Raw genomic sequence first — 19,706 nt, 5'->3', positions numbered from 1 at the left:
AACGAAAGGGGGTCTTGTGGGTTTGGAATGACACAAGGGCGAGTAATTAATTTTGGGTGAACTATCCTTTTAAGTGAGAACGAGAACTTAAAAGCTTACAGGCTGTGTTGCATTACAATTTGCCTACTTATTCTATGCCTTAAAAGTATTTACTCTTTTTGTAAAGAAAATGTTTTGAGTGTGTAGCAGAAGAATAGAATAGGCTTTGGGAAAATACTACCAGGTCATAAAATTGCATTGTTAACGGATGCTTTGTCTCATGGTTAAGTGCATCCTGTCACTGTAAACTGGCCTGTCAAACATCTTGTCATAGTTAAAATCCTCTACATTTAATTTAATTTACTACCATATCAGAGAGAAAAGTAGCATGTTGATCTGCCAGTCATGGGTCTTTCATAGATTTCTCATATTTTTGTGTAATGATGCATTTAAAAGTTAATGGCAATAAAAGTTCATATTGTTGCAGAAGAAATATAAAATGTTTATTAGTCACTTAATCTCTTGCATTTTATCTACTTAAATGCCAGTCGTGCACATCCAACATGTTTTTAGTTTAACACTTTTTATTCGTGTTTGTAGTTCTGAAAATAATCTTCCCCCAAAGGACATTTATGGGCAATATTATATTAGTGTGTGCACAGATCCACACTTCAAAAATCTACCGGAAATAGTAGACCATCCGGGGACACTTGGCTTACTCTTTTCAACATGCTATGCTTTGGGACACACTTATTCTAATCTCACATACTATTTAGGATGGATAGTATGCACATTGGGACACAGGGTTTATCATAATGTACTTTAAATAACATATAAAAACATGTCAGAAATATCTCACTGCTGTTCTTCATAAATATCAGTAGTGATATTGTACAATGAGGATGTACCCTGTGTCTGAAATTGCATACTGTCTGGATAGGTACTACATTTGAATTAGAACTTACTTCACGACCACTAAACAAGTGCGTTCTAGAAAGTATAAATAAGTGAAGTATGAAAGAAATTCAGACTTACTACATCTGCAATGTTGTTACTATCATGTGACCTACCAGCGTCAGATTCTTTTCACCTACATTCATGAATCCTCTCCCATGGCCTCATGGGATAGTAAATGCACATTAAATCCATTAAATGCACACTTAAGAATCTCGTCGGAAGTAGTAGGTCATTCAGGGACTTTGCGTCTATTGTTTTTCAATTACTATGTATTCGGACATACTACTCTGTTGGCGTACTGTTTTTCACATACTATATATTATGGAAGTATTCGATTTTTCGATGCAGCAGTTGTCATGTCACCGGAAATAGTCATCAGTGTCCCAATGTGTAGTGAGCCAGGGTCCTTACCAGTACCCACATTCATGTACACAATATACTGATAGGAAGCTAGGGAGCTGATTGAGATGCACCCATTGAAAAATTCCAGCATTGAACCCTGTTAATTTCAGTATTTCTCAAGCACACTCACTTGTAAGTTGGTGACATTACTTATGTAGCGTGTTTTAGTTAATATTTTATTGTTAGATATTAGATAGTTTGGCTATAATTTCCGTAACGTGAGCAACACTTCAACAGCTACCATTACCAGATGCTAGCTGTCATATTTTTAACAATATTTTCACTGGATATATAATATAATTAAGAGTTATGCTGAATGCAATAGGTTGCCTTTTTTAAATTAATTTCCTTGGGTTGAATTACATATTTGCTGGCATTCATTAATATTCACTTGTTGTGTATGCTTATGTGAGTATCATAAAATAACATTAGGATGTAATTAACCTTTATAAATTTAATATTTAAAAAAATATATAAACTGGTTGTTGACCATGTCTAAAAATATATTAAAATGCAAAACCTCAAAAAATAACTTAGCAATTATGACCGGTTATACTCTTTTGAGCCAAACAGGCATATAGTGGTTACACCATGGCGTTACATATGCAATTTTTCTGGCCACCAGATTCCTGTAATTTACTACGTTATTTTTGATTATAACGTTACTTTATAAGTCGTTATTTTTGTTTGTTTTTTGCATGCAAAAAGTATTCTTGTCGCTTCAAAAACATGAAAGCTAAAATGCTCATAATGCAAAGTCACCAACCTCAAGAGGTTAAAGAGGGTGCGCATGAGATACTTACCTGATTATAGTACAAGTACAACCGCCTAAAAGGATTGAAGTTTGGCCTATAAGAAGGGAGGCCAGACTCAGCTGTTGCTTGTTTACCAAGTTGAGAAAGTGTGCAACTGCATTTTAATGAAAATCCTACCAGTGTTTATGTTTGTATACTTCCGGTTCTCTTTCATTCTCTTGTGCTCGAGATCCACCTATGGGAAGGGCATCCATACCTGACCTCTTCTGAAGCATCCAATTGCTGGCACTTAAACTGACTGTAATCAAAATGGTCCAGAGACAGTGCGGGCAGTTTATTGCTGAGAGGATTCCACATTCGGTAAGACAAACGCAATGATCATGATATTATCTGTAAGAAATGCTATCAGCATTATAACACCAGTACACAGATCTATAGAACAAGGTTACAGAATGAAATATGCCAAATATGCAAACACTGGCTATGAAGAAGGCTATGTTATTTCATTCAGTTTAGTCAAGTCACCTTTATTTATATATAGTGCTTTATACAAAACATATTGTTTCAAGGCATCTTTACAGTGATAACAGGAAAATTATGCATTTTGCCTGTTGTTCAGCTGAAGCCAGTTCAAGTCTTTTGTAAAGATTATCAATTATTAAATTTGTTTCATTTATAAAGCAGTTCTGCAAAAAATTGTCATCGTCCAGCTCAGTTCAGTTCTCATACAACAGTATGAGTAACCTTGGGATAAGGATGAGACAGTTTTACTAATATTAGCATAGATGCCATTCTTTTTACTGTGTAACAAGTACATCACCTGTTAAAGGAAGTGTTCCCAGTTCCAGTTGACCTAATTTATACAGCCTAACAAACAATTGACTGATTTGAAGAATAGAAATTGATAATTTGTTATGTGTATGCTAGGTTAAAGAGACATGTTTTTAGTCTAGATTTAAACTGACAAGAGTGTGTCTGCTTCCCTAACATGGCTAGGAAGACTATTCCAAAGTTTGGGTGCGAAATAGGAAAGAGATTTATTGCCTGCAGTATCAACTGGCTAGAATTTTGAGATCGCAATAGACGTGAAGGACTATAATGCGTTAAGAGCTTGCTGAAGTACTGGGGAGCTAAACCATTTTAGTACTTAACCTTTTACAAAATCATGCTTAAAACATTCATAACATTCATAAGAACTAATTTAACATTGTCCATCCCCCCCAAATCAGAAAAAAACAGATTTATATTTAGTGTATATATTAAAAATATACAGGATAAATATATATTTAATAATATTTGAAGAATTGCTGCTTATGACAATATATTTACTTGTATATCATAATGTATGTAATTTTATATTCAGCAATACACTTCATAACGATGTGCATGTTATAAGATATGGTACTACAAAATATATGAACAGATATTTACTCATGCAGTATATACACATACATGTATAGAAATATATAATTCAGATGTAACCCCCCTTGTAATCGTTAACATTTTCATAAATAACTAATTTAATTACACTTTTTTTTTCTCTCAGTAACTGTAATGGATTACAGTTACATTTATTTTGTAATTAAATTACATAACACTGTTACATTTAACTAGTTACTCCCCAACACTGAATGTGTGTGAATGCATATATAGGCCTATTTTATATTTTTAAAGTAATCTATTCTGTCCTGGCAATAGTGTTCTGAACCAAGCGCTGACAGATAGCTAACAGAAATAAAGCTCCATCACACGTTCTTCTTTTGTGCTTATGTGATGCACACTTTACTTTACTGTAAAACTGAAAGAAACACAAATATACAAATTACAAAATGGTTCACAAAATATAATGGATATTTTCCTCATTCACAAACATCCACTTACACATTTAAACAACAAAATAAACAACCAATATATTTATATCATAAAACACATGCTTGAAGAAAAAAGGATCGCACAGCTCCATTAGCATATTAGCCGTTAGAGCACGCTAGCTTTCAGCATTAAACATCGATCTCTAAGCCTCTCAATAACGACCAGCTTTAACTTAACTAACACAATAATACTACAGTTGTTTTTAATATGAAATTTATAACTTACGGTCGTATCTACTCCAAGGATTAGACAGCAAACAACGACGTGCTTCTAAACAGGTCACCGAAAACGAGAGTCTTCTTCTACTGCTTTACGAGCTTCCTGTTGCGTTCTAACGAGCAGTGTAATAACATTTTCCGCCACTAGGTGTCACACAAGGACTACTTAAACAAATCAAAATACCGCTTACAAACAGAAACTAACACTGCACAGAACACTCCCCGCATGGTATAACTTGTTATACCACTATACATTTTGATTACTTGACAAAAGTAAGACTGTCACATATAGGTCTTAGGTATTCTCTGACAGTGCCCTGCTTAGCGGTCTTTACCATGACCTTACGAATTTTCCCGTCGGACAAGGCTACAGTCTTTGTTATGAGACCAATTGGCCACTCACTGCGCTTCACTTCCCCATCTTTCAACAGAACTACGTCCCCTTCCTGAACATTATCTCTCTCCTCTGTCCATTTCCTCAAAGTTTCCTGGAGGAGCAGGAGCAACACTCGCCTTCTGAGTTAAGAGCATCGCTGGTGAGAGCACCTGGGGCATGCCCGCATCTGTTGAAATTGGGGTTAAGGGTCGGGAATTCATAATGGCCATGACTTCCGCCATTAATGTAGTTAAGACCTCATGCGTGAGTCTTGTGGGAGTTTTCATCAAGAGAGCATCCAGAATACGTCTGGCTATCCCGATCATTCTTTCCCACACTCCCCCCATATGGGAGGAGTGCAGAGCATTAAATGTCCAAGTACAGCCTTGATTCTTTAAGAAACCTTTCAACTCGGTTGGGGATGAGTCGGTACTGTCAATTTGGAGTTTTTTAACTGCTCCGACAAAATTCGTCCCTCTGTCTGAACGAAAATGTTTCACGGGTCCTCTGACAGCCAAGAAGCGTCGCAAAGCACAAATAAAACTGGATGCTGATAGAGACTCCATGACCTCCATGTGAACTGCCCTGGTACTCAAGCAACTGAATATGACAGTCCATCGCTTGTTCTCAGTGCTGTTCCCTCTTGTCTTGCGTGTCACCACAGTGAATGGACTGAATACATCAAGACCTGTGTGTGTAAAAGGTGGATCCATAGAAACTCTGTCCAAGGGCAAAGCAGACATCTTTTGACTCTCCATTCTACCCCTTATCTTCTTGCATAACACACATTTGTGGATAACATTTGAGATTAGTCTTTTGCCATTGACGATCCACAAACCAGCACTGCGTATTGCACCCTCTGTAAAATGACAGCCTTGATGAGCCACTCGATCGTGGTAATACTGAATTAAGAGATCAACCACGTGATGGTTAGGTGATTATCAAGGGATGCTTTTCTGGTTCTGATACATCAGCACAGTGAATGCGACCCCCTACTCTTAACAGCCCTATCTCGTCCACAAAGTGTGCTACGCTGCGAGACTTTACCATGCTTGGTCAGACTCTCAAATTCCTCTCTGTACACTTCTCGCTGTACAGTTTTGATTACAGTTGACTTAGCTTGTGAAATCTCCACATCTGAGGTTTCAGTACATCGATGCCACTTTCTGCAAAGATTGTTAGATAGAGATTGCGAGAACGATTTTGCGATGTGAGTAAGGGTAGTGACAGCCCTCACTAACGATCTCCAGCTTGAGAAACGTTCGAATCTGCTCGAGCCAAGTGACTGCTCTGTAATGTTAGTCATCAGTGTGTTCACCTGTGGGTGAATTTCAACATCCTCTTCTGCTTTGACAAGTCCATACGACGAATCTACACTACCTGCTATAGGACCACTTTCCTTAAGGAACTCTGGACCTGAGAACCAGTTGGTAAGGGGTAAGTGGGCTGCTGCCACAAACCTGGTGGCATGATCTGCTGGGTTCTGTTCAGAACAGACGAAATGCCATTGGCTAGGTTCCGTGTTTTTTCTTATGCGCGCAACCCTATTAGCCACATACATGTAGAATCTTCGGGTCACATTGTGAATGTAACCGAGCACTATACGACTGTCAGTGTAGAAATGGATGCTGTGAAGCTCTGTGTCAAGTTCTTCCTTAATGAGTTCCATCAACTCAACAGCAAGCACCGCTGCACATAACTCGAGGCAGGGAACAGTGTGAGCAGGAAAAGGGGCCAATTTGGATCTTCCCATTACAAACCCCACATGAGGCTGCCCATTTGAGTCTGTTACTCTTAAGTACGCTACTGCAGCAATAGCTAAAGTAGAAGCGTCTGAGAAAACGCACAGCTCTCTGTGCTGTGCTCCAAATACTGAGGTTGGAACATAAGCTCTGGGTATTTGCAGTTGATCAAGCTCGGCTAGAGATGAAGTCCATGCTTTCCATTGGTCTCCTTTTTCTAATGGAAGAATGGTGTCCCAATCCTGTAGCATGGTTGAAAGTTCTCTCACTAGAGCTTTGCCTTGCATAGTGATTGGGCAGACAAACCCGAGAGGATCATACAAACTATTGACAGTTGAAAGGATGCCTCTTCTAGTGAAAGGTTTGTGATCCTGAGAAGCTCTGAATGTAAAGCAGTCCGCTTTGAGGTTCCATCAAAATCTAAGTCTTTGAGATCTTTGGCTCTCTCACTAGATGGAAAAGCTTCCATAACTGAAGCACTGTTGGAGGCCACTTTATGCAGATTCAGACTTGACCTTGCCAACATTGTCTGTGTGCGCCTTAAGAGATCAACAGCTTCTCTTTCAGTAGGGACAGATGTGATGCCATCATCAACATAGAAATAGCGGAGTACAAAATCCTTGGCGTCCGTTCCGCACTCCGATTCACCAAGCTCTGCCGCTCGTCTTAGAGCGTATATAGCGACTGCTGGCGAAGGACTGTTGCCAAAGACATGTACAGTCATTCTGTAATCAATGATTTCCTTTTCTGCACAGTTGTCTTTATGCCAAAGGAAACGAAGATAGTTGCGATGCTGCTCTTTTACTTTGAAACAATAGAAAATTTGTTCTATGTCTGCCATCACCGCTATCTTCTCCCTACGGAAACGCAACAGCACCCCCAATAGAGTATTGTTGAGGTCAGGTCCGCTCAGTAAAACATCATTGAGTGAGATCCCTCCACACTGCGCACTCGAATCGAAGACCACCCGAATTTTGTCAGGTTTGTGGGGGTGGTAAACTCCAAAAATTGGTAAATACCAACATTCTTCTCTGGATTGCAAGGGTGGAGCAGGTTCTGCTTGTTTGTTTTCAATCACTTTTTGCATGAAATCAAAGAAATGTGTTTTCATATTTGGTTTCTTTAAGAGAGTATGCTGTAATGAGCTCAGCCTCTGCATAGCTTGCTCTCTGTTGTTTGGGAGTTGAATTCTTGGAAAGCGGAATGGAAGTGGCGCCACCCAGTGGTTATCCTCGTGGACATACACCTCTTTGTCCATTATTTCTAGGAAGACTTTATCCTCCACAGACAAAGCAACTTTATCATCCTCTGGAGATCTGAAGAACACATTCTCCTTCAAGCACTTAGTATAGCTCTCACTAGATTTTGAACATTTGAGAGAACATGGTGGATCGGGTAAATATGACAAAAGAGGTGACTCCCCCCGTTCTACAATGCTGATGCCTTTTGTGCATGGAGAGAAGAATGAAGCTCGCCCATTTGGAAGTATGTTGGTCTTGTAAACGTTCACACTAGACTGCCGGTGAGTCTCATCAAGGCAAACTTCTCCCACTATTACCCAGTCTAAGTCCAAGCGTTGTGCATAAGGTGTGTTTTGGGGTCCATTGTGCTGCTCACGCACTTTGTGTACACTAAGAATGTCTCGCCCCAAAAGAAGAAGCATGGGAGCGCTAGGATCTAAAGGTGGGATTTTATCTGACACTGCAGTGAGGTGAGGAAAATGCAAAGCTACCTCAGGCGTAGGAATCTCAGATCTATCATCCGGTAAGGTGTTGCACTCTAACAAGGGCGAAAGAGCAACTACAGTTTTCCCATCAAGTGACTCAATTGAAAATCCACTTACTTTCCTCCCCGCCGTGGACACAATGCCCGAACACGTCTTCAGTGTATAGGGGGAAGACCTGCTTACGATGTTGAACAGATCAAAGAACTGACTTTGCCAATGACCTATTACTCTGTTCGTCCAGTACAGCATAGATACGTTTGGCTTTTTCACGTTGATTAGAGGGATAAACCTTTACGAGACACATCTTCGAACACGACTTGGGCTTATTAGCTTCTCCGCAAATCTCAGTGCACTTGTTGTTAACCTCGGCAGTGTCTTCATCTGTTTTTTCCTTGATTTGATCTGCTGTTGATACAGATGCTTCAATAGACCACGGAGCAGGACCCGGATGCATGGCTGCAATGTCTCGGTCACTGTCACATTCTTTGCACTTAACAGATGCTCTGCAGTCTCTTGCAACATGCTTAGTGGAAGCACAACATCTAAAACAGATTGACTTTTCCTTCAGATGAGCTTTCCGTTCGTCTAGGTGTTTGCTTCTAAACGTGCGACACTTGTGAAGTGGATGAGGCTTATTGTGTAGGGTGCAAAACTTATCTGGATCTACATTCTCATCTGGGTTTCCATCTTTGTTTGGTCGTGCAGCCATTATTTCAGTTTTCTTGACGAAGACAGATGTTCTGTTATTTGACCTGACAGCTCCATCAAATTTTGAGTTGTTCAAACGGCCAGTAGAAACGTGTGCAAAACTAGGATCGTTTCTAGTTCTTGCTTGTCTACAAACAAATTCGACAAAGAAGCCGAATGGAGGAAAATACACATTATGGTCCTCCTTATACCTGGAACCTTGTGTAATCCATTTGTCTTGGAGACTGAATGGAAGCTTTTCTACGATGGGGTTAACTCCCCTCGCTGTATCGAGGTAAGCGAGTCCAGGTAAACGACCACTCTGCTTTGCAGACTGCAGTTCAAGCAACAAGTCCCCAAGATCTCTCAGACGATAGGTGTCCTTGTTTGTGATGTGAGGGAAAGCCTCAAGTCTCCTTAACATTGCCTGCTCAATGACCTCTGGACATCCATAACAGTCTTCAAGGCGACACCATATCATTTGCACTCCTATGGCAGGGTTATTGACATGAACGGATTTAATTTGTTTGGCATGTTTAGATGAATCAGGACCAAGCCATCTGACGAGAAGGTTAATCTCCTCTCTACTAGTTATACTGAGCTCACTGGTTACAGCTTGAAAAGATGTTTTCCACGCCCAGTAATTTTCCGGACAGTCATCAAATTGGAACAAGCCTGAACTCACCATTTCTTTTTTCAACAAATATGTAGTGAAGTCACTCACTTGTGGTGGTGCTGGAGTAGAGCACCCAGCCGGGACTTGAGAAGGTAGGCCTGATTCATGCTGCATTCGTACTGGATAGTTTTGATGCTGTACTTCATCAGCTCTATCAAATGGCTCAATTTTTACATTCAAAGAAAAACACTGGAAGTCGTGTTGAATTTTCTGTTCCTGCCTCATAGGAATTGTTTCAGCATTCAATTCCTCCTTTGCCATTGCACGAAGAGAACTAAGTGAGCCTGCAACATGACTCCGCGTCACATAACTTGCATTCTCGCTTGCATGTTGTGAATTAGGAGCCAGATTAGGAGCATTTTGTAGCTGTGAGTATTTCTGCACATACTCTTTGGTGCGTTCAGCTCTGCTTGAGATGCACGATTCTTTTTCTAGGTTGACACTGGCTCCATCTTCTCCATAACCTGCAGCTTCGTAAACCTCTGCCTCTGTAGATGCTGCTACAGCTTCTTTCTGCAGTTGTAACACATATAAATCAGCTTCAACCTCTGCTTTTCTGCGTGCTGCTTCCGCTAGTGTTTTCTGTTGATGCTCTTCAATTTCAGCTCTTTCTCTCATAATGCTGGCTTCCTTCTCTGCATAAGAGGCTTTTACTTTGCATGATGCCGCTTTAGCTCTAGCCGTGGTTGCCGCTGCACTAGCTGAAGATCTACTTGAACGATGTGATCTGCTTGACCGTGATTTTGTTTCTAGATCTTGATCAGCTTTCTCTGCTTTCTTGAGAGGCTGTGACTCGTCGATCTTGATATTATATTAACTGTATGCTGGACGAAATCATGTTTGTTTGTCCTCACCCGCCGTGCAGTCGACCTTTTACTATTCTGTCCTGGCAATAGTGTTCTGAACCACGCGCTGACAGATAGCTAACAAATAAAGCTCCATCACACGTTCTTCTTTTGTGCTTATGTGATGCACACTTTACTTTACTGTGAAACTGAAAGAAACACAAATATACAAATTACAAAATGGTTCACAAAATATAATGGATATTTTCCTCATTCACAAACATCCACTTACACATTTAAACAACAAAATAAACAACCAATATATTTATATCATAAAACACATGCTTGAAGAAAAAAGGATCGCACAGCTCCATTAGCATATTAGCCGTTAGAGCACGCTAGCTTTCAGCATTAAACATCGATCTCTAAGCCTCTCAATAACGACCAGCTTTAACTTGACTAACACAATAATACTACAGTTGTTTTTAATATGAAATGTATAACGTACGGTCGTATCTACTCCAAGGATTAGACCGCAAACAACGACGTGCTTCTAAACACAGGTCACCGAAAACGAGAGTCTTCTTCTACTGCTTTACGAGCTTCCTGTTGCGTTCTAACGAGCAGTGTAATAACATTTTCCGCCACTAGGTGTCACACAAGGACTACTTAAACAAATCAAAATACTGCTTACAAACAGAAACTAACACTGCACAGAACATAATCATTAATTTTAATAAAAGTAACAGTTTTATTGGTGTTTGGCCAATCGACAACCTCACCACAGGCTCAAAATCACATGAAATAACATTTTCATTTCAACATTTACCCTCCTTTAACAGTCAAAGCATGATGGGAAGTAGAAATTAGTTGTAACTCATTCTGTAAAAGTGTGTAGGCCTATGTGTGTACATAAATTCACATTAATATGGGAACATGCAATAGTAAGCTACACAATAAAGGATACAACTTTATGAATATTACATGTAAAGCTAATTATGTCTTCATTTCTAAATATTTGTATGTGTATTAATTAGGGATCGACGATATGGATTTTTTAGTGCCGATACCGATTTTTTTTCATCAGCCTTAAAAGTGTTTTTTTTCGGCGCCCATGTTAACAGATTAGAGCATTCACACTGCACGCAGAGGCGGCGCGGCAGCGCGTAGCAGGAGCAGAGCAGAAGCAGCAGTGCCGCGATCGTTTCGGCGCCGAGTCTATTTTTTGCCGCGCTGCTCACGCTGATTTAAAGCCACAGTGGATTGTTCTTGATCACAACTGACCTGATTAACATGGAACATAACAAATTTCACCATGAAATCATGTAGTGAAGTGTCCCGTGTGTTTCACGATCCCCATATGACATCCAGCGCTGTGAAAAAATTTATAAAATACACGAGGCTTATCTTAACTTTAAAGGTTACTTTTATCATGTAAACTATATATATATATATAGTATGTTGTGACCAACGTTTCAGCTCATAGACATGTGACCCGAGTTTTGCAAAAAATATCTTGTTCCGTTCACAAGTTATAGTCATTTTAGTAAAAGTGGCCCCCGACACATTGAACATTTTCAGTCCTCTTAGCGACCATGAATCGAAAAATTTAAATTTTCATAATTATTAATAGTCTCTCTCCAAAGAACATTTCTATAGTGGTTTGGTTTCAATCAGGGAAAAAATGTGGAAGTAGTTTGCAAAAGTAGGTTTTTCAAAAGATTTTTTCCCCAGGGTGACGAGCCAATCCGAGGCATGCACTTTGTCCGTCTTTAGTCAAGGATTCCAACGATATAAGACACTTGAGCCCAGGGCTGGACTGGGGCTAAAATTCGGCCCTGGCAAATCCAGCCCATCCGGCCCATGAGTCCCTCTTGAATGTTTTAACTGGGGTTGGGGCCTTAAATTGGAGTAATTAAATAAATCTAGGACAGGGACAACTAATGATGGATATTATCGAATTTACTGCAAATGCAGATAACAAACGTAATATTGCACTTTTGTCACACAGAAATGCACTTGACAGTAAATCACTGATTTTGAGCTAGGATACATTAAAGTGAATTTACTGCTTTTAAAATCTGTCATCATTTACTCACTCTCATGTCGTTCCAAACCTGTATGACTTTCTCTCTTCCGTGAAACATAAAAGAAGATATTTTGAAGAATGTTTGTAACAAAGCAGATAGAGCAACTATTGACTACCATAGTATTTTTTTTCCTACTATGCTAGTCAATGGTTGCTCTATCTGCTTTGTTACAAACATTCTTCAAAATATCTTCTTTTGTGTTCAGCAGAACAAAGAAACTCATACAGGTTTGGAACAACTTGAGGGTGAGTAAATGATGACAGAATTTTCATTTTTGGGTGAACTATCCCTTTAATGCATGGGATCCAGGCTTTAAAGCTGTTTTGTTGAATTATAATTTAATTACTCTACACTCTAAAAAAAATTAAAAGGTTCTATATGGCACCAAAAATGGTTCTTGGCTCGTAATCATAAGGGAACCTTTTTTAGTGCTATATAGCACCAATTTTGGTGCTTCAGTGGTTCTTCAGCGGTTCTTCAGAGGTTCTTCAGAGGTTCTATATAGCAACTTAGTCAAAGAACCGGTGAATAACCGCTGAAGAACCACTGAAGAACCACTCAAGCACCAAAATTGGTGCTATATAGCACTAAAAAAGGTTCCCTTATGATTACGAGCCAAGAACCATTTTTGGTGCCACATAGAACCTTTTTTTTTTTTAGAGTGTAATGACATTTTAACTGAGTTTAACTGTAGGTCAGTTTCATTTAACTGTATGGGCATGGTAGTCACAGGTAAAACCATGCTCCTCATTGCCATAGGTACACTCTAAAAAAAAAAAAAGGTTCTATATTGCACCAAAAATGGTTCTTGGCTCGTAATCATAGGGGAACCTTTTTTAGTGCTATATAGCACCAATTTTGGTGCTTCAGTGGTTCTTCAGCGGTTCTTCAGAGGTTCTTCAGCCGTTCTTCAGAGGTTCTTCACCGGTTCTTTGACTAAGGTGCTATATAGCACCTCTGAAGAACCGCTGAAGAACCACTGAAGAACCGCTGAAGAACCACTGAAGCACCAAAATTGGTGCTATAGCCTATAGCACTAAAAAAGGTTCCCCTATGATTACAAGCCTTTTTTTAGAGTGTATAATATGGTTTCGAAAATAAATAAATAAATAAATGATAAAAAACTATTGAATTTGGTTGTGCTAGAGTGACAAGTTTGTAGTTGTGTGTATTGCTGTTTTCCAATTTACCTCGTGATGTATTTACATGGTCGAGGCTGTTTTCAGCTGATTCACCACAGAACCTTTAATGTTCCCATATCACACGATTTTATAAAACAACATTCGGAGTCAAAGTGCCGGTTCATCACTTCATAGAGCAGCAGAAACGCAGCGCACATTCGTCGGCGGCAGCGCTGTTGCGCGGATATTCGCCTTTTGCAGTTTCATGCGCCCAAATTTTTAAACAGCGCCTAATATGGACACAGTCTATGGAGGAGGGAAGGTCTCTCTCGCTTTGGCCTGTCAATTCAGAAGACAAACCAATGGGCTGCTGTCCCTGCATGATGGGCCAGTCCGTGGCAAAAAATTAAATAAATAAATAACCTTGTAGGCTATCGGCCCCAAAGTGCGTCGGCCCACCGGGAAAATGCCCGGTATGCCAGATTACCAGTCCAGCCCTGCTTGAGCCCATGCCTAACGGTTTAGGAGTTATGAGCCATTTTGTAATTTTGCTTGCTGTAGCGCCCCCGTCAGGCCGATCGGGGCGTGCCTCGGTGACGCTGGTCGTCGTTGTGAGTACTACCAGCCCTGAAAGTTTCATGTCTCTACGACTTACGGTTTGGTCTGCTCGATCAGTTTTAGATGGAGAATGATGCATCATGGCAAAATTAACAATTACAATAGGGTTTCAGGCTTGAACCCCTAATAAGATTATATTTTAATATAATAAGAAAAAAAGGGCCTAAAAAAGCCTATAAAAAGCAAACTATAGGGTCTCAGAGCTTGATTTTTGAGCTGCTGGTTACAAAAACTTTATCAAGCGTTTTGACTTGCGCATTGGAGGGGACAAATGTCGATTTTTGCCTTTTCAGCTCATTTATCATGGAAATGCTGTGTTTTTTTAAAAAACCTTTTAAACTGTAGTACCTCTACTGGTGGCCCGATCTCCATAAAAGTCTGCACGCTTCTTTAGAATAATATGGCGCACGTGCTCAACTAATTTGGTGAAGTTTTTTGCAGAGCAGACCATTTTTCAGTCATTTAATGGTCATTTTGCATAGGATAATAGAGCATTTTCCCCCTTTATAAGAGTTAAACTCCCATTAATGGCCCAAAGTCCATAAAAGTTTGCAAGCTTCTTTAGGGTCACGTGACGCATGCGCACGCCCGATTTGGTAAAGTTGTATGCAAATCAGGCAGGAAGAGGGCCGCTTTCACCCATTTAATGGGATTTTCCATAGAAATGCATCATTTTGATACCTTTTTAACCTTTATAGCGCCACCAAGTGGCCAGTCGCTGCGTCCTTTTTCGCACGTCCACAGAATGAGCTCTTACATAGGCGTGCGGAGTTAAATGCAATGATAAATGATAAATGCAACATAAATAAATATATAAATTATGTTCAATATTAAAATCAGGATATAGTACATTATTCAATAGAAAGTACTGTATAAGAATAGATTGTTATACTGGAAAACTATATTGAAAAGTGTTTCTGTAAATGGAGTGGTCAAGATATTAGAAACACCTATAAAGCAGTCCAGTTCTGCGCCACTGCAAACTACACCTCAATGATAAACATGTACCAGTTAGTTAAATGAATACCTCCCTGATGAAACTGTACAATCATAGAAGGGGAAAACAAACCAGATTCATTTATTTCACCTAGCATTAACTGTTGAGAGCTTTCTGTCCCTCCATTAACAGCTACACAACTGCTACTTTGACGCTTCAAAAAGTTCATAAAGAGATCGTAAAACTAAACCATATTAATTGAGCGGTTGGGTTAGGGTTATGAAATGTTTTGAAGAGACTCTTTATATGGTGAACTGTACAGTTGGTGTGTAATGGCACACAGAAGTCATGGTCCGGTACGTACCTTGGTTTTGGGGTCACGGTTCAATATGGGTTCAGTACAATAGGAAATATGGTCACACTTTATGGTCCAATTCTCACTATTGACTTTCACTAATGACTTTGCCTCAATAAACCCCTAATTGAGGTGTCGAAATATTCGAAAGATCGAAGTCATCACACCGGAGACGGGTTTATTGAGGATGACGTGTCGATTAAATAATTATTAAATAGGAATTTTCGAAAAGATCGGAGTCATCACGCCAGGGACGGGTTTATTGAGGAGGCCGTGTTGATGAGGCAATTTCAGGGGGGGAGACTAATTGACACGGTCTCTGCAGACACTTCAGGGATGCGTTGGTCATGTCTGGGCGCAGGTCCACCATCTGATCTGGATACGGCCCGGATCCAGCTGACTGCAGTAAACCTCGGGATAAACAGAGAGACTATCATTAGCGTAGATGCCATTCTTTGTATGATGTAACGAGTATCAGGTGTTATGGGAAGTGTTCCCAGTTCTGGCTGACCTAGTTAATGCAGCCTAACAATCATTTAACTGATTTGAATAATTTAAATTAAAAAAAAAAATATTTGTGTGCCATAGTAAAGAGATGTGTTTTTAGTCTAGATTTAAAGTGACAGAGTGTGTCTGCTTCCCGAACAATGTTAGGAAGAGTTTAGGCGCTAAATAGGAAAAGGATCGACCACCTGCAGTTGATTTTGATATTCTAGGTATTATCAACCAGCCAGAATTTTGAGACCGCAATAGACGTGATGGAGTATAATGTGTTAAGAGCTCCCTCAAGTACTGGGGAAGCTAAACCATTTAGTGCTTTGTAAGTATAAGCAAGATTTTAAAATGTATGCGATGTTTAATAGGGAGCCAGTGCAGTGTTGACAGAACCGGGCTAATAAGGTCATATTTCCTGGTTCTAGTAAGAACTCAAGCTGCTACGTTTTGGACCAGCTGCAGTTTATTTATTAAGAGAGCAGGGCAACCACCCAGTAGAGCATTACAATAATCTTGCCTTGAGGTCATGAACGCATTAACTAATTGTTCAGCATTTTGAATTGAAAGCATGTGCCGTAATTTAGATATATTTTTAAGATGGTAGAATGCAGAATGTACAGAATACGTCTGACATTACCGACAAATTGGGATCACTTCTGGGAGCCCCTATCAGCTTCGAGATATAGAGATTTGCATCTCGCGCTCTGCCCCCCGCCGCGGGTATAAACAGTAGGCGAATGCAGTGCACCATTGTCATTCACTTCGGAGCTGAACACAGTGTCGATGAAGGAGACTGTTCCTGCTTCTGCAGAAAGAGAAAGAAAAAGAACGAAATAAGAGGCTTCTTTGAGTGCTGGGAGAGAAGGCACGATCAGCGGGGGTTTTCACAGCATTGTTTGGTCTGTTGGTTCAGTGAGGGAGTTCCCAACGGTGAGTGCATACACAGGCTGCACTACTCTCCTGTGTTTTGCTGCGGTCGTTTCTGGGTGCTTCAGCACATTTAAAAGAGCTTTCTTCTAAAAGAGCAGCGCGGGTGTGACACTGCGTCTTTTTCAAGATGTCATTCCACCCGTGCATTTCTGGATGCGGTTGTTTCCTGTCCCTATTGATGGCCCCGATCCCTCTCGCATAAGCATGTTGAGATTGCGTTCGTGGGTGATCCATGTTCTCTCAGGAGAATGGGATCACGTTGACACGCTGTTAGTCTCACCTTCCTCGTGAGGGTTTGAGCGTTCAGTGCACCGTGTGCCATCGAGCACCGGCTGAAAGCGGGGTTGTCACAGCAACCCAACGCATCACTTGACGCTCTAGATGCGCGGTCGAGACTTAAGACCTCAAACGGGGTTCAGTCCCTTTGCCTACTCCCTGATCTAGTTTTTTTTCTGAGCACCAGAAAAGGGCTACTTCGGCTAATAAGCCTTGGTGACCTGAGGATTACAGTGGGGCTTCCCCGCCGAGTACGTCTCTGTGGGCCCTCACTCCTCTATCGCATCGCAAGCGTGTTCGTGGGTGGTTCATGTTCTCTCATGAGAGCATGATCACGTCGGCTCGTTGTTCGTCTTGCCTTTTTCATAGGGGCTTGAGTGTTCAGCGCGTCGTGTGCCATCTGACGGCCAAGCTCGCGGTCTCACATGCCTGCTGGTAGCTTACAGGTGGGATAGCTGGTTCCAAAAAAAAAAAAAAAAGAGGGAAATGAAGCCAGCAAGTTCTGCCAGGAAGACTCAATCGTTACGTCACTAATTACCTGCTCATCTATCCAATCATATCCTTTTCTGTAGCATAAAAAGGTAGTAATTACTCATGTCTGAGTTCGCAGATACTGTCGCTTCAGCAGTTGACGATCCGGACGTTCAGTAGCGGTCGCTGGTCCTATTATAAAGTTAATAATGTACATACAGTGGCGTTCTAAGACCACGTCAGCCTATCATGCTGTTCGCTGGGCTGCCGCGGCAACACACGCGAGTGCCTTCACTAACAAGAGCAAAATCGCACGTTCAGATTCAGAATGATCACTATCATGAAGGACTATCTGGGCATGTTATCAAAGACACGGCTGTGATCTTCATCACCATTCTGGCATCATCACTACATCAGCATTCATCACAGTGATATGGTTATGCATTCTGATGCCGATTGGGTGTAGTATCTTACTCTTTCTCAATTTTGTCACAAGCATGTCTGTATAGAGCAGACACATGCATCGTATGAGGCGCGCACAGGTGTCTGCCGGTCTGCTCGTGCAACGTGATCGCTCTTGAGGCTTTTTGTGTCGTAACAATCCATAGTGCTCGTAAATGATTCGCGTGACACTGGTTACCGTAATTTTTTGTTTAGAAAAGCTGAAACAGAACAGATGGCACAGCATATTAGACTCTATCATTCTCCCCACGATCGCAAGGAAAACAACACGAGTTTTAAAGCAACATGCACCCATTTAATCGGGGCTTCATGACGAACTGAAGTTGAGATGAAATCGCGAATGGGTTCAGTGTTATCAGATCGCTAAAATTGATTTAAAAACTATGCTGAGCAAATTCTTTAAGTACAGCAACGACATATTATTAAGTGCTTTGAGCCGTTCGATCCGATTTAATGTGTTAGATTCATCTTCCAAGCGCTGTGAGTTTGTCACATACAACATGCAATTAAACTGACACAACATAGTTCAAGCTTAGAAGTGTTTTGGCCCGTCATCAGCAGAGTACAGATTTGCTCAAACATACGGGGCACCCAGTGTTGGAATGGCTTCCTTTCGTGATTCTACATGGCTTCCTTCCCTATGAGGAAGAACTGTAGCGTTCTGTGCTTATATAAAGGTGCTTTGCTTATTGCATCTGACTGCACAGTGATCAATCACTCTGCATTTTGGGAAAATCATATGTGAACAAAAGTGGATAACATGTGGAAAACCAGATAATTCATGTGTTTTCTGTAAGGGTTTAAAATACTTCTAACACATTTTAAATGATGGATACAAAATCTAGTTTAGGTTTTGATCGCTAATATGCTATGTCCCATCCACATTTGCATTTGTCTATGTAGGCGATTGAAATTGTATTTTCTTGCCGCTGAAATACATTTGAAATATATTTTGGTATATAGATTTCATCGAACTTTGAATATATTTCACTGTTTACAACATACATTTACCATATATTTAAAATATATTTTGACACAGATTTTTTTTTTCTCCGTATGGGATTATAAATGTGCTACATATTAATAAATTAGTTAATTAAAACAAACACGTCATATAGTAATTGTGTGCTTTTGTCTTTGCTTTACTCCAGTTTATTTGACTCTATTCGTATTTTATTCAGCTACTGATATATGGATACCTCTTTCTATTTTTAGGAACTTTAGAATTTAGTGTTACGTCTCACTCTGTCCTTCCGTGCTAGGACGCCATGGCTACAATTATGAATAAAACAAATGTGTATCTCGCTTGTATTCTCAGCACCATGTTGGGTAAGGTTTGCATACAAAACAAGGTTTGACTTGATATTCGATAGCAGCACTAATTTAATTCCATACTCAATCCGAACTGCTTTACATAAAGATTGCATCCATACAGCATCTAAATCGCAGCACGGGAACACAATTATTCAAATCTTTTATGAATACAGTAAGTGAGCAGAGTGCGCTCCCTTTATAAACGCATGCAACTGTCAAATGCTTCAGTCCAGAAAAACCCCTACAACAGTGGAAACTGCTGCGGTTAATCTGACTACATCGAATCATGAATCTATTGCATGTTCTACTCTTCGTTGGTCAAACGTATGCACTAGAAGGCAGAATTAGCCAGTGAACAATTGCTGAACTATTCAATCCTGATTGCGCGTATACTGTGTCATGTTAACTTCTCCAATTAGGCTTTGCATTCAAGCGCTCAACAGACGTTTACATTTGCATTTA

General features: G+C 40.3%; 1 protein-coding gene across 1 annotated transcript; it reads right to left on the bottom strand.

Moving 5' to 3' along the window:
* Positions 1–3,855: 3,855 nt before the first annotated feature.
* On the bottom strand, positions 3,856–10,767 carry LOC307123549 (uncharacterized protein). The gene is made up of 2 exons (XM_079812108.1): positions 10,684–10,767; positions 3,856–10,384 (listed from the first exon to the last, which is right to left on the bottom strand). The coding sequence occupies exon 2, from the start codon at positions 10,006–10,008 to the stop codon at positions 8,224–8,226; it is 1,785 nt and encodes a 594-aa protein (XP_079668234.1). The 5' UTR covers positions 10,009–10,384; positions 10,684–10,767; the 3' UTR covers positions 3,856–8,223.
* Between the last annotated feature and the right edge of the window lie 8,939 nt (positions 10,768–19,706).

Source organism: Gobio gobio (assembly GCF_949357685.1).
Source record: "Gobio gobio genome assembly, chromosome: 3".
Lineage (NCBI taxonomy): Eukaryota > Metazoa > Chordata > Actinopteri > Cypriniformes > Gobionidae > Gobio > Gobio gobio.
Note: the sequence above shows the minus strand (reverse complement) of the source record. Positions and strands in the feature narration are given on the sequence as shown.

What these genes read in the sequence shown, in the direction of transcription:
- LOC307123549 (XM_079812108.1), bottom strand. Translation starts at nt 10,008, where the DNA reads ATGAGAGAAAGAGCTGAAATTGAAGAGCATCAACAGAAAACACTAGCG.